Source organism: Paramormyrops kingsleyae, chromosome 9 (assembly GCF_048594095.1).
Source record: "Paramormyrops kingsleyae isolate MSU_618 chromosome 9, PKINGS_0.4, whole genome shotgun sequence".
Classification (NCBI taxonomy): domain Eukaryota; kingdom Metazoa; phylum Chordata; class Actinopteri; order Osteoglossiformes; family Mormyridae; genus Paramormyrops; species Paramormyrops kingsleyae.
Window position 1 is genome coordinate 25,308,820 of NC_132805.1, and position 16,511 is coordinate 25,325,330.

Consider the following 16,511-nt stretch of genomic DNA (forward strand, 5'->3'; position numbering starts at 1 on the left):
TGCATGGAGTACCTTATATTTGTCTATGTTAAATTTCATCTGCCAGGTATCAGCCCAGTCACTAATTAAATCAAGATCCCGCTGTAGCTGCTGAGCCGCTAGTTCAGTATCTGCTACACCACCCACCATGGTGTCATCTGCAAATTTCACCAGTTTACTGTATATATTGGTGTCTATATCATTTATGTAAATTAGGAACAATAGTGGTCCTAAAATTGAACCCTGCGGTACCCCACTATGAACGCAGGCCCACTGTGACATTGTGCCTCTTATAACTACTCACTGCTTCTTATCTGTTAACCAGTTATCAATCCAGGTCGCTACAGTTCCTAAAATACCTGTCGCTTTGACAACATCAAAAGCCTTTTGGAAATCTAAGTAGATGACATCATAGGTCTTCTTATCATCAACTTCCTGAGTAGCTTCCTCAAAAAATCTCCGAAAATCTCCGAAATCCATGCTGGCTATCCCTCAAAATGTTATTTGAGTCCAGGTAATCTACCATTTTCTCTTTGATTATAGCCTCCATAACTTTACCAGTTATACAAGTTAGACTGATTGGCCTATAGTTTGACAAATTACTTCTATCCCCTTTTTTGAAAATGGGCGTTATGTTGGCATGCTTCCAATCAGAAGGTACCACACCTTCAGATAAGGATTTTTGTAATCCGTAAAGTTAAGGGTCGGCAAATAATATCCCTCATCTCTTTTAACACTATAGGTAAGATGCCATCAGGGCGCTGTGATTTATTTATTTTTAGCTTAGCTAGGCTTTGCAAAACATCAGCTTCAGTTATATACATATTAGTTATAGACGATGCTGGATTAGTAATAAGAACTGGTAAGTTACTAGTGTCCTCAACAGTGAATACCCGTGCAAAACTATCATTGAACTCATTTACTATATCAATGTCGTTTTCAATTATAAGACCCTTACTATCCTGCAGATTAGTAATTTCAGCTTTTAGAGCTCTTTTAGAGTTAAAATACTGGAAGAAACTTTTAACGTCATCCTTAGCCTCCAATGCGATCCTCCTTTCGACATTCCTTTTAGCTCGTCTAATGTCATTTTTTAACTCAGCCTGTAGATTTAGATACTCTTGCTTTATTCTGTCATCATCAGTTATTTTCCATTTCTGGAACAAAGCCCTTTTCCTCCTTACTTTATACTTTATTTCCCTAGTAAACCACCTGCGTTGCAATTTCCTAGATTTATTCTTGCTGGAAACAGGTATGAAGTCCTCTTGCACTTGCAATAATGTGCTTTTAAAAAATTCCCATGCCTCTTGAACAGTTTTGTTATTTAACTCCATCCAGTTCACAGTTTGTAGTTTTAATCTCATACAATTGAAGTTAGCCTTCCTAACATTATATATTTTTGATTTGGACTTTGCTCTTCGGGCACTAAACTTAACTTCAAATTAATAACCTCAACCATGTTATGATTGCTACTGTCAAGTGGTTCTAAAACATCTAATTTACCAATCCTGTCCTGGTTATTATTTTATTTTATTTACCTTTATTTTACCAGGAAGTCCCATTGAGATATAAAATCTCTTTTACAAGAGAGACCTGGCCAAGGTAACAGCCATACGAAACGTAAACATATACATGACAATAAAACATTAAACCGTAAAACAGAAGAACAATTGTTTTTGCACAGTGGCTTCTCAAGCAAAACATTGACATTCCTCAGTCACTGAACTATTTATGATGATCTTAAAATCTTTTAAAGATATTAGTGTTTGCAATTTAAGAACTTTTTGAAGGTTGTTCCATGACTATGGTGCGTAATGAGAAAATGCTGTTTTGCCAAGGTTTGTCAGGACCTGGGGGACATACAAAGGCAACCACTTGGAGGCACGCGAGTGGTAGCTATTGGAGCTGATGCAGAGTAGGGTACTGAGATTTTCTGGGAGTTTACCCAGCAATGCTTTGTAAACAAGCATGTACCAATGCCGATTTCTACGGATGGTTAATGACGTCCAGCCAACTAAGTTGTATAAAATGCAATGATGAGTGAGGGATTTTGCATTTAAAATAAAACGTAGAGAGGCATGATACATTGAATCTAGGCTCCTTAAAGTGGAGGAGGCCGCATGCATGTACAGCATATCACCATAGTCTATCAGAGGTAAAAAGGTAGCTTCCACTAGTCTTTTCTTTGAGGCAAATGTAAAACATGATTTATTTCTAAAATAAAAACCAATCTTCATTTTGAGTTTCTTAACTAAATTAGAAATATGTATATTGAATGAAAGCTTTTCATCAATCCATATTCCCAAATATTTATATGAAGAGACCCTTTCAATCACTATGCCATCAGTAGTAGAAATGTGCAAATTATCAAAATTTTGTGAGAGTGCTTTTGTAAAAATCATAAACTTTGTTTTCTGGGTATTTAAGATTAATTTTAAACCTGTTAAAGCTCTTTGGAGTGAATTAAATTAAATCTGAAGTTCTTCTAAAGCCTGTGCTGCAGACTAAGCAGATGTATAGACAATTATATCATCCGCATAGAAATGCATTTTAGCTTGGATATGTTTATGTAGGTCATTTATAAAAATAGAAAATAAAATAGGAGCCAAGATTGAACCTTGTGGCACACCTGTACTTATATCTAGAAAATCTGATTTACAGCTTTCAGCGTGAACGCACTGAGTCCTACCTGTTAAATAGTTTCTAAACCAATTCAAGGCTGTCGGACTTAAAACGATATTCCTGAGTTTATCTAAAAGTATAACATGATCTACTGAGTCAAATGCTTTTGACATGTCTACAAATAAGGCGGCACAATGCTGCTTTCTGTCCAAGGCTCGAATAATATAATTTGTCACAGCCATAACAGCAGTGATGGTACTATGACCATTTCTAAAACCTGACTGCAACTCACATAGACTATTTTGATCAGCTAAATACTGTTTCAACTGTAAATTGAAGTATCTTCGTCAGAACTGAAAGTTTAGAAATGGGACGATATTAGAGAAAACAAGATCAAGAATGGCATCTCCCCTGGTAGGGGTGTTAACAAACTGAGTAAAAAAACAATCCTGTACTAATTCCACCATCTCCAGTTCATTTTCAGAAGAGCCAGCAACAATGTCCCACTGCATCCCCGGTAGATTAAAATCACCCATAACTACCACATCATTTTTATTGCTCATAATCCTAATATCACTGTATAACAATCTGCTTTCCTCGGCAGCTACATTAGGTGCTCTGTAACAAACACCGACAATTAGGCTATTTGAGTTTTTAGCATCTAATTTTACCCATATAGCTTCCGTAGTTTTACTTATATCAGTAAGCTCCCTTGCCTGCAAGTTTTCCTTCACATATACTGCAACACCACCTCCCTTCTTACCTATACAGTCTTTATGGAACAACGTGTAACCATCCATATTATATTCTTGTCCATCCTTTTCTCTCAACCACGTTTCAGTTATTGCTATAATATCATAAGACTCGGATGAGATAAGAGCCTCAGGGATCAGACAAGCAGGGCAGGGTTGAAAGTGACAACAGTACTGTACTGTATCTCTAGCTGGCTAACGTTGGCTAACTCGCAATGTTTTCATAAGCATCACATACAAATGTCCTCCATACATTTGTTACTATGAACCATTGTATTCTGAAATTCTACTCAAATATGTAACATAACAGGCTTTATGGTAGTCCGTTCATAAATACAAGTTGTCTGTAAGCAGGAAATGTATAAACTGGGGACTATATATGATCAGGGAGCTTACTAGACGATGTCCATCAGCTCTGGAAAGGCGGCGAGCGCTCTGTTAATCCCAAAGGGCTGGAGTTGGTACTGCCAGTGGTCACGGGGTGTGCCGAAGGCCATCTTCTCCTTGGCAGCCTGGCTGAGGGGCACCATCCAGCAGCTGTTAGTGATGTCTAGGGTGGATATATAGCAGGCCTTAGCTAAACACTTCACTGATAAATCTACTGGGGGCATCCAGCCGACGGAAGTCATTGCAGAACTGCAAGGTGTGTTGGGCTTGGGGGGCATTACTGTGGGACACCCCTAGCTGTTACATCTTCTCGATCTCCCCCTCTACCCTGCACCAGCGTACCTCTGGGATCCCCTCTGGTCTCAGCTGGACCGTGACCCCTGGGGTGTTTTGATGAGCTGTTGGGTCAGGAACTCGCAGCCTGAGAGACTGCAGAACATGGGTGCCGCTGAGCAGGGGTGCATTCGCTGGTTCTGGGGCCGCACTGAAAAAGTCACTTTGGGGACTCGGCACTTCGTTGTCCTTGTTTGTAACGTTGCTGGATCCTCGTCACGTGTTTCATTGTTGTTGATGAAGAACCCGGACAGCTTTGGCAAATGTTCTGCTACAGACATCCAATCTTTGATTTTCTGTATTTTCAATTTTACTTACAATTGTATGCATTCAATGGCCCCTGTAAAATGCTGGGCCCCCTGAATCTACCAGGGTATCTATGCCCCTGTGACACCCCAGGGCCCAGGCTCTGCATTTTGAATCACTTGTTTCCAAGCGGTGGAGCCTAGTTAAGCTCTATACCTGCTGGAGATAAGAAAGGTTTGGTGCTGGACGGATGAGCCTTCTCACTCTCCTTATTTGTTGTGTTTAATAATTTTGTTTTACAGTTTGTGTTCTGTTCTTTTTAAATACTTTTTTTCCAGTTTCTGCCACACTTACTTGGTAACCCAGTTATTTGTTACAGCTTCGGAGTTTACTGGACAACCCATAGAAAACTCTATAACAACCTGGGTGAAAATGTGCAAATTTCACACACGCCGAGCCGGGGCAAAGACTCGGATCCTGGTCTCCAGAGGTGCGAGGTAAAAGTGCAACCCAGTGAGCCAATGTACAGTAATATGAATAAATAACTTGGTATAAAGACAATAAACACAAAAGCAAGTTTCAAGCTTTATTGCTGTATACTTGTCCAAAGCGGACCAAGGCATTGTGAGAGCAGAGAAGGACAAGGAGACTTGCTCTTTAATAGCAGCCCTTAACAGGATTATAACAGGCACCCAATGGGCACCGAACCAAATACACAGAGCGGAAACACAAGGGTGTCAGATGCCGAACTGTAAGGTGCAAACACAGTGGGAGAGTTATACAGGCTAAGGACACGCGAGGGTCGTACAGGGTACACACAAGACACGGGCAAACACGTGTGACAATAGGGAAAAGCAACCATTAACAACAACAACAGTACAACAAGGGCTATTTGCAATTGGACGCAGGGCATGCTGGGACATGCTGGGACATGCACCCTCCCAGCGCTACATACTGGTTCAGAGCCACGTCAACTGTTGCACAATAACTAACACAGGACAACATGATAATATAAAGTAATACAAATTATATATACTTCCTATATGATGGCTTGCAGCAGTTTCAGTAGGAGTTTTATAGGGCATTTTTATATTTATGTTCATTTTTATTTATACACATTAAGCAGTATATTCGCTGCTGATGAAGGAAATGCATGAAGAATGAGGAAAGCAGCACAAATCCGGCGCGTCTGTGACACTGGCTTCAGTCGTTACATTACACCACCCGGGCTGTGAGCTCAAAGCCGCTCTCGGTACTCAGAGCGTGGAGCTGCTTGGGCTGAGTCCCTCTCTGCTGGGAAGCTGCATTCCCTTAGAAAAACACACAGAGACTGGAAATATTAAGCAGGCTGAACAGGGTGCCAATCCATAGCAATAATAGGACTATTATTATTATTTTACGAATAGTAGCAGCGTTAATGGTAAAGATAATAGAAATACAAGGTGTCCCTACAACAGTGTCCATTCAGCAGAGTCCCTACAGCAGAGTCCCTACAGCAGAGTCCATATAGCAGAGTCCCTACAGAGACAATGCATGAGCCAAACCTTTATGTGACACCAAATGAATTATAGCTGTATATCTGACAACTCACTGTGTTTCCAGAACAGGATGAAAGCCGGGGCCCCCAGCAATAGCACAGCAACTGTGATTCCAATCCGTAGCACTACTGGGATTCTGGACTGACCTAAATATATTTATAAAGGAAAATAGTTTCAAAACAGATGCATTCATTTTCAGTAGCTAATGGTACAGTATATAAATCCTACAAGGAACCTCAGTCCATTACATTCGTATTAAAATTAATACTTACGATACCAGTAATTTAAGGAGCCATTTTATGTTTGTTACCTGGTCATGCAAGGAAATTTATTGTCACTACATATAATAAAATAACTAGAAATGTGGAGGAACTTCACTTTCTGCAAAAAGGTGCAGCAAATGCCTGCAGTGGCTCCCCTGTGCCCTTAGAGATGGCCACCCACCTTGCCTGCCTCCATTGCGCTGGTCCCATCCCAAACCCATTTTCTTCTAATCCTCCACGTGTGTCTGTCCCCTGTCCCACGTACTCCTTGTATGACTGATTTTCGACCTTCCCTGCGCCGTGACCACCACTACGATCAAGTCTTGTAATTCCAATTTTGTCTGCCCCATGTACAGCATTTCTGAGTTCCCAAGTATCTGTTCGTCATAATAATCGGAATTTAATCTCATACCCATACAACCATAGACATGGGCAGAAAAATATTCTAATGTCTAAAAGAAAAAAATCTGAAATATTCTAAAATCACACACATCACACTGCTTGCACATACTGACTCTAAAATCAGTTTGGGTAAAAATAGATTTATGTTACTCTTTTTGTACTTCTTGTACAATTCCAGCAAACATCTAAAAATGACTATAAAGATATGAAATCTATCAAAGGAAGTCTATCTGCACTTTCAGACTTTGATGACCCATGATTGTTTACATGTGTTACTTGTATTTCCTCTAGTAAGTAATGATTTGGAATAAATGTACAGAAACATTGCTTTTGTGGGTAACAGATTATTATTTTTCTTTATCTGTGTTCTCTGAACCCTTAATAGCTGATGTAGATATTGTAAGAATGGACAACCCATTATTCTTAGTCGATGTACTTGTCTGTGTGGAAGCTAAATTATAAAAAAACGATTTGCTTTATTGAGATGAAAAGTAAAATGGAAAGGAATGTAATTTACTAATAACAATTTTTGAGTACCAAGCAAGAAAAAAGGCTCATTTCAAAAGCAGACATGCATGGTTTTCTCCACTAGAACAAAACACCACCCTTATAAACAAATTACCATAAAAAATACTGTCATGGATTCTAAATGTGAACCAGTTGTTTATCATAAAAAATATTGTGTTTTTTAACCCTACTTATATGTCAGTTTTGATTTGAGAAGTCTTTAAAAGAATAAAGGGTGATGCCTTTCCTTACCTGTACCTTCATAATGCATTCATTATGCATTCAAAGAACATTCAGTGCATCTTTCTGATACATTAATACATTTATAGAATATGATTATACAGTTATAATGTTTGTAATTATCTTATAATGTTGGTTATTAAAGCTGTTAATGTGTCTTATGATATTAAGGCATACTTACATGCTGCTGGGTAATTCCACTGTGACTCGCGTTACATTTTAGTCCACTTTTCTAACTTGCAGCTGCTGTCATAGCCACAGCAGTGGTCCAAGAAACTTTTATCTACTGCACATGTGATTATTATAGCATAAATAACAAAATTATAAAAATTATTTTTTAAAGAATTTTAATTGAAATTTTAATTACAAATTGATTACAGCGTGACTCGCGTTACAAAAAAAGGAAAACCTTTTAAGTTCAAATGATAATAGCATGGTTTCTCCTCAAACTAAAAACATTGGACTCCATTGAATACCTGTTTAAAGATGCTCTCTACATTGCATAGTTCTGAGTAGGCTAGAATGGAATTTTAACTTTTTGATTGTTACAGAGAAAATGTTACATAATATGCGTGACTCGCGTTACCGTGACTCGCGTTACCGTGACTCGCGTTACCTCAAAAGCAGCACTAACTACATAATGCTCACACTTACAGAATTAAAACATGAACAGGATCTTCTTCCTGATTTTGGTAGTTGGTATGGTGAACACCTGATAACAAAAAAAAATCTAGCCTACATGTACATATTTGATTACATTGATTAAGTGATTAACCCCATCATGGAAAGAGGTGAATTTCAATAATTGCATTTGATTAACCAAATATAGAATTTTAGCAGTAAAGTTCTCTTCTTTCATAAACATCTTAAGTAAGCCTTTTCATTTAAAGACTGGCAAAGCTGTAATGCTCATGTGAATTCACAAGGATGGGTGGCAGTAATTTTCGCACCATTTTATCAAGTGTGTAGAAAATCTCATCTGGGGTATTTGGCCACTTCCAATTTTTCCCAGCGGCCACCATGACCTTCACCTGGTATTCACCTTTTTCTATTTTCTGGACTTCACCAGGGAATATCTCCCCTTCATAACTCACAGCCCACCATTCACCAACAACTGGAACTTGGGAGGCTCCAGGCTCTTGCATCTCATTATTCTGATCAGACATGTCAGAGGTCAAGAGGAAAGTGGCAATGTTGCCATCAACCATTTCCATGCAATGGATGTCACTAATGCCTGCAATTGCTGGGGCATTTTTGAAGACTTGTTCTAGGCACAATGATTCATTGATGGCTTCTATCTCAGAGGGTTTGATTTCTAGAACCCTAACATTGCTAGATGCTGCTGCTTCTGTAAATGTTGATGCATTATTTACTATGTATTTTCTGCACCTAATCCCATTCCAAACCAATCTTTTTACACCGCCACCAATACCATCAACTGGGCCTTTGCCATGGCAGGTGGCAAAAAAATTCCAGGTGATTTCAACATGGTGTTTTGCCTGCAGTGGTTCTAAGACAGCAGCAATGAATCGATTTTTAAACTGTGAAGCAGGACCATCTGACCACACGGACAGTTTCTGAACATGATCAGGAAGTTGTGAAAGGATACAATCCATATAAGCCACAATTGTGCCCTTGGAGTGAGTTAAATTGTCACAGGGGTCAGGCTTAAAAAAAAAAAGGAAGTCAGCAGGATTGTGGGTAATTAGGCAAGAGTGATCTCTATTGGGATCCTTAGAAACTGATTATCCTTTTGTCTCAAAGAAATAATTATAAAAGATAACACTCAGATGTAACAGACAAGATGTTTTATTTTGTGACTCGTGTTACAGTACCCAAGATTTTGGGACTCATGTTACATTTTTCTGAGCTAAATTTCTAAAGGAAATAAGGAGACATGGGTCTTATGCCCCCTTGTTTATGTTCTTTATACCTTAAAGGAGGAGATTTATAGATGACAGTTCAGTTCTCACAAGGAGCTGTTAATAACACTAACTTCAGTATGTTGGCGTGAGTCACGTTTCACTGCTGGCACATTCCACTTTTAACACAACTGCCTGGTGGATAGCCCCAAAACTGGCAAATTTTCACTGTCATTATTGTTTGTGCATGGACAAGGGATATAATTACCAAATACAGAATCAAAATCTAACAAGAAATTGATCTTACAATGTATATCATAAAATTCATGTAAAAATAGGAAAAAATTGATTTTATCCCAATGCTAACTTCTGAGGAAGAATTTTCTAATAAATAGGCTTGTCAGTGCAAGCGTAACCGTTTGTTTAGGCCCTTAGGGGTGTCCCCTGCAATAAAACCCAAATATTTCACACCAGTGCAGTAAATGAAAAATCAATCCATTTTCCCTTTTAGTGTGGAATTACCCTGCTTACGAATGTTCTGTGAATGCAGTATATAGGCATTATGAAGGTGCCGTTAAAGTGTTACCAAATAAAGTAAATAAAAATTGTGGCTAACATAATTTAACAATATACACTGCTCAAAAAAATTAAAGGAACGCTTATTAATCAGAGTATAGCATCAAGTAAACTAAACCTCTTGGATATTCATCTCGTCAGTTAAGCAGCAGAGGGGGTCGAGTGGCTTCCTCTCGTTTGTATAGTTCTTATGTTCTTATGTTAATCAGTTTCAGCTGCTTTGGTGTTAATGAAATTAACAACAGGTGCACTCATGGGCGTAAATTTCATTTAACAGTAGGGGGGGACAATAAATATAAAATTTCTCATGAGCAATTTTTGAAGGGGACACGAATAATACAATCAAATTGTACTTATAAAGATATTCTTCTATCATTATTATTGTAGCATGGAGACTGTGTCAGGTTCAATGACAAAGCAGGTTTTTCTTGAACTATTTATTGCATTGCTATGTTGTTTACAGTCAAGCCATCAACATACAATAAAATTTAAACATGACTGTTTAAATGCATAATAGAAATTGATTATACAAAAAAATACAGTGGGGTCAGTTCGGACGTAGCACAGTGCTCATTTAGTAAATGCACAGCTGAACAATATGCTAATTGTGGCCGTTAATGTTAAGTTAACATTATGCCAAGTCGTCACAAATAAAACAATGCATGGGAAACGGCTTAGGCGTGTTAGTTGCAGTGCACTATGCAACAAGCTATTGTAAACAAGCTAACGTTAACTAGATAAGTAATATTTTAATCGCTAATATAGCAGATTCATGGAAAATTACATCGGTAATCTGCATTTTTGCCGCAACTAATTCATGAATGAGTCTGCATCAACTACTTTAAAGTGAATAAAACACCCTACTTACTGGAGTTCAACATTAATTGAGCCGCAGCCACACACCTGATTCGTGTGTAGAGTAGGTGAGATGAACTGGGAAAGCAGGCAGTTGGCCAAACCACTGTGAGGAAGGGGAGGGGGAACTCAACTGTTTCTAAATGCATTTCTTGCGTTTGTTTTTTTTTCTACTTACAGAATGATTTTAGCTATACCTACATATATTTTTCACAATAGATTTTTTTTTTTTTATAATTTTTTTGGGGGGGACAACCCTCGGATAGGGGGGGACATGTCCCCTCCGCCCCCCCGGGATTTACGCCCATGGGTGCACTAGAGGGGCAACAATGAGACGACCCCCAAAACAGGAATGGTTTAACAGGTGGGGGCCACTGACATTTTTCCATCCTAATCTCTTCTGACTGTTTTTTCACTAGTTTTGCATTTGGCTACAGTCAGTGTCACTACTGGTAGCATGAAGCGATACCTGGACCCTACAGAGGTTGCACAGGGAGTCCGACTCCTCCAGGATGGTGCATATTGATGTGTCATTGCCAAAAGTTTTGCTGTGTCTCCCAGCACAGTCTCAAGGGCATGGAGGAGATTCCATGAGACAGGCAGTTACTCTAGGAGAGATGGACAGGGCCATAGAAGGTCCTTAACCCATCAGCAGGATTGGTATCTGCTCCTTTGTGCAAGGAGGAACAGGATGAGCACTGCCAGAGCCCTACAAAATGACCTCCAGCAGGCCACTAGTGTGCATGTCTCTGACCAAACAATCAGAAACAGACTTCATGAGGGTGGCCTGAGGGCCCGACATCCTCTAGTGGGCCCTGTACTCACTGCTTGGCACCGTGGAGCTTGATTGGCATTTGCTCACCAGGAGCAATTGGGAGTTCAGTGTTTTGCTCAAGGACACTTTGAAGGGGGCAGGAAGACCCGTGGCTTGAACCTGCAACCCTCCGGTTGCCAAACGGTAGCACTACCTCCTGCACCACCATCGCCCCAAAATAATGATATTAAGTATTTACTATCATTTTCCATATTTATGAAAGGATTTCGTTTGGGTTAGAAAGATGCAATGTAATAACTGAAACTTACTTTTTCTTGGACTTTTTGTAGCAGTAGGAAGGATCCATTTATCATCTGTAAATAAAGGTTTATATGAAAAATATTTGCAATAAAAATAAAAACCAAGACATTGTTTATTATTGTTTTTTTCCAAACAAACAAGAAGCTCAAGTACAGTCAGCAACGAAGTAAAACACTAAGACTAAAACTAAAATATACATCTTTGAATGCTTTGCTTTTCACATAAACTGCAGCCGCCAATCCCTGTCAGTCTCAGGTTCCCTCTCACCATCTCTCATGGGCAACATCCAGAGGTTAAACTCCTTCACTAAAGGCACATTCTCACCCTCACATAAAACACACTCTTTTCTGAGAGAGCACCACAGTCTTACATTTTGACAGGGGAGGCCAAAAGAAAAAGATTTTAAATTTAAGACAACTTTATTGTCTATTACAAAGTAACAGAACATGGCTCATGCATAACACAACCTCAGACAGTGATGGCGGTGGCCTCTTAAAGGTCCTGTTCAGCTGAGCTTCCTCCTTCTATCTCATGTTGCCCCCCAGCAAGACAGCACATGTCAGGATGCTGGCCACCACAGACTGGTAGAGCATGTGCAGCAGTTTGCTACAGATACCGAAGGACTTCAGTCCTCTAAGAAAGAACAGTCTCCTCTTCCTTTTCTTTTAAAGACCATTTGTATTGTCCTGCCAGTCCAGCTTGTTGTTCATGTGGACTCCCAGGTACTTGTGACTGTGCACCATTTCCACACTCTCACCCAGAAAGGTCACAGGGTTCAGTGGCTGCTTCGTATGCCTGAAGTCCACCATCAGCTCCTTTGTTTGGCCAACATTTAGCTGTAGGTGGTTCTGCTGGCACCCATGCAGTGAATCTCTCCACCGACTCCTGTAATCCTCTCCCTTCCCTTCACTGATGCATCCAGCCATCGCAGAGTCATCAGAGAACATCTGGAGATGAAATGAGCTGGAATTATACTGGAAGTCTGTGGTGCAGAGTGTGAATATAAATGCTGACAGTCCTGTACTCTGGGGGCTCCTGCTCTACTCCACGCAACGTCAGAAGAGCAGGTGCTGAGGTGGACAAACTGAGGTCTGCAGGTGAGACAGTCGGTCAGCCAAGCGGTCAGAGATCCATCCACTCGCATCCTACTGCGAGTTTACCAGCAAGTAGGTGTGGCTAAAGTGTTGAATGCACTTGAAATGTCGACAAATAGCATTCTCACTATGTTTCTTGTGTTGTCCAGAACTGAGTGAGCTCTGTTCAGCAAATGAACCATGACATCATCCACTCGGATGTGGGTCTGATATGCAAACTGATTCGGATCGAGAAACTGCTTCAACTGCGGTGTGAGACCCTGAAGCACTGTCCTCTCAGGGGTCTATATTATGATGATGCGAGTATCACCAGGTCCTGTGTTGTAAGAGTGGATGTCCTAGAGCCTGACCAAGAGTACAAATCAGACAGTGAAAGTCGAGCTGACCCTGTTATCTTACTGATTATCAACCTGAGAAAGTTTTGGTTTCAGTTTAACAGTAAGAGAGTTACACCAAGATATGATATACAGCTTATAAGTGATCTATAGACTCAAACTCTTTTACTAACATTCAAATCCTGAGCTTCCTTAGAAGGTGCAGACACCTTTTTACGCATGAACCCACATGTTGGGAGAAGGACATGGAGGTGTCTATTGCTGTGCCAAGGTACTTACAGTAAATGATTCAACCTGCTCTACCAACTGGCTGTCCAGACTGGGGGGAGCACAGAGAGAATGGGGGAATCAGTCTCCCTCCTGCCCCCTCAGCACGGCTCCTTAGTCTTGGAGATGTTAAGCCACAGGCAGCCATCTGGCCAGGTCCTTCACACACCCATGATTCTCTCACTGAGCTCCTGTCAGTCAGATGAGCCACCAGCACTGAGTCATCTGCATATTTTAAGAGTCACTCCTTCTCTGTCACCAGTAAAATCGGGTGTGTAAACAGAGAAGATGATTGGGGATAAAACACAACCCTGCAGAGGCCCTGTATTTAAAACCATCAGCTGCAAATAAGCAGGATGTCCGCACTAGCATCCCCTACAGGGCAACTTTCCAGCCATGACTGCTGTGTGTTTACATCCTTACCATAAGAATCACAATCTGGAGTGGAGGCAAGATTTACTTTTGGTTGAGACCAACACCCAACTCTAAATTAGACACTTTAATGCAAGTTTTTACAACTTTTACTGTAGTCTCTGATTCTGCTGAAGTTCCCAGCGCTGCTCCTGTTGGCAGGGTGTCTGTGCTGGTTAGGGAGTCCTTCAGAATTTTCTTTTTACCTCTTAACAATATCTCCATTTTTCACTTTCCTGCACGACCTCAGGCTTCTCTTCCACAAGAAGGGACACCTTCCACTTTCCCAATGTCAGTGTCCTTTGCTAAAATTAGGTTCCCTTTATGGGTAATGGGTCACAAGATCACACAACATAGGCCTTTTGCACTGATCCCTGCTGGGTTACATGGTTTTACATTTTGCCGGCCCCCATACCGACCAGGAAAGTGCCAGGAATGAGGCCGGATGGCCAGTCCAGCCCGGACCCCAGACACCTTTATACAGGATATACTGTAGGAATCAGGAGAAATAATTACTTCCTCCGCCAAAGCCGGAGGAAGAAAAAGAGAAGAGTGCAGAGACAGGAAGAGGAACCGGCGATCTTCTTGAGCGCTTGCTCTCTCTCCACCGCTGCTCCAAAGGAGTACCTCTTGACCCGGTGCCCAGAGGTATGTCCCGCAGAGGCTGCTGCCGTCACCCCGGATGTCACCACCGTGTCCGGTCTGCTGTTACCCCTCGCCAGCCCCGTCGACGAGATGCCACCGCCCGGGCGGCGTATCATTTATTAGAGGCACGCCTAGCCTATAGAGGGGTCAGCACGGTGAGGGACGCGAATACTCGCGTGCCCAGAACTAAAAAATGGGCCACGTCTGACCCGTTTGTCTTGCCTGACCTGCCCGTCCCACCTGACTCGCCAGTGCCACCTGTCCTACCCGTCCTGCTTGTTCCACGAGTCGGCGGTGCCTGCTGCGGCGCCCCCTACTGGCCACGAGTCTCTGGATGCTGTTGCAGCACCCCCTGCTGGCCACGAGTTGGCGGTGCCTGCTGCCGCCGCTAAGCCCACAGCCCGCCTGCCGGCTGCCGCCGCTACGCCCATCCTGCCTGTCTCGCCGGTTGACGCTCCGGCCCCTGTACCAGCGCTGCTTCCGCCCGCTGCTACACCCGAGGTACCGGTACTGGCACCGTTTGCAGCCCCGCCTTCGCCTGCAGCTACATCCGGGGCTCCAGCGCCGGCCTCGTCTCCGGCTGCGCCCGAGGCGCCTGCTACGGCCCCGCCTCTGCCCGCGCCTGAGGTCCTGCCAGCTCCACCCGCGCCTGAGGTCCTGCCAGCTCCGCCCGCAGCGCCCGAGGCTCCTAGGCCTCCACCGCTGCCCGAGATCCCGGCTGCAACACTGTCTCCTGCTCCGCCCGTCTCTGCTCTGCCTGTGTCTGCTCCTCCTGTCTGTGCTCCACCCGAGGCTCCTAGGCCTTCGCCTCCTGCTCTGCCCGAGGCCCCGGCTCCACCAACCCCTGAAATCCCAGTCTCCGAGGAGGTCACCATTACTCCTCCTCCCTTAGTAGAAGGAGAGGAGGAGCTCGAATGGGATTCCTCGTGGAACTACCTCTTGGGCCCTAACAACTCTGGGGATAAAGGGGCTCCTCCGTCATCTCCCCAGCATGGTGCAGCCTGACCGGGTCCCCGACTGTCTGTGTCCCATAGAGGACATAGACGCAGGGACCGGGTCCCGCCCGCCCTGCCCCCTGGCTCGCCCTTGCTCTCCCTGGCTGTGGCTTAGTGGCTGCCTGCGTGTCCTGCGACTCTGGTCCGACTGTCACCTGCGGGCCCTCCTCCGGCGCCTCGTCGGCCGCCTCCTGGTCCCCCTGTCTCGGCTAATCGGCCACCTGCGGGTCCCCCTGCTGCGGCTCGGCATCGGGCGGCGCCGTCCCCGGCTCTGGCTGCCCCGTCGCCTGCTGCGGCTTCCCCCTTCTTCTCGCCTGCGCCAGAGTCCCCTCCGCCTTCCTCTTCCCCTCTCCCGGTGCCCCCTCTGTCTTCCTCCTCGTTTCCTCCATCTGTCCCTCAGCCTGTCTCCTCCTCCCCTGTGTGGTCTCCTCCAGCTCCGTCCTCCCGTCCACCTGTGGCCTCTGCGGCTGCCTTCTATCGCCCGCTGGGGTTCCCTCGGGCTCCCCATTGTCCTCCCGCCATTGTTGTCCTGCCTCCTTCCTTCGTCCTTCCTGTTTCTGCTCCTCGTCCCTCGGTGTCTCCTCTGTTCACTCCTGGTCCTTTTGTTCCTCCATTCTTTGTGCCCTCCGTGTCTCCTTTCCTGGTCTGCCTGTCTGCGTTCCCTGTTTTGTGTCAGGTCTTGTACTTCCTGTCCCTGTTCTTGTTCTGTATTTCGGTTTTGTTCCCTGTGTCCCACTGATGTTTTTGCTCTTCTTTTGCTCGCCCGTACGCAGTCATCACAGTTCCGCTCTCGGGTGGCACAATGTGCAATGTTAATAATGCCATTGCATTTTATACACGTGCAATTGTCACATCACAAGCACTGCAGTAGTCTGCTGGTTTGAGACCATAATTGCACTAGAACATTTTTACTTAGTCATACAAAACTAAATTTAGCAAGCTTTGCAATTTTAATTATGGTTCCTTGTCATCATTATCTAGTTTAAGTTTGAAAATAATCTGTCTAAAAGTTTACCGCCACTTCTTCTGCTGACACTCTGCGAGCCCATAATCATTCTCATCCTTGCTGTTGAACTCACACATAGACCATGTACAGTAGTGTGTTTGTGAGATATTAAACAACAATT

General features: G+C 43.1%; 1 protein-coding gene across 3 annotated transcripts in view; it reads right to left on the bottom strand.

Moving 5' to 3' along the window:
- The window catches only part of LOC111845510 (uncharacterized), a 67,626-nt gene that overhangs the window by 26,507 nt on the left and 24,608 nt on the right, over positions 1–16,511 (bottom strand). Inside the window, exons 8-10 of one of the 3 annotated variants that reach the window (XM_072716631.1) lie at positions 11,646–11,690; positions 5,911–6,003; positions 4,893–5,629 (exon numbers count right to left, since the gene is read on the bottom strand). The exons of the other annotated variants lie outside the window; for them this stretch is intronic. Coding sequence (XP_072572732.1) covers positions 5,535–5,629; positions 5,911–6,003; positions 11,646–11,690 — 233 coding nt within the window. The 3' untranslated portion in view covers positions 4,893–5,534. Of the gene's footprint in view, positions 1–4,892; positions 5,630–5,910; positions 6,004–11,645; positions 11,691–16,511 lie in introns of those variants that run through there. 3 annotated transcript variants of the gene reach the window in all.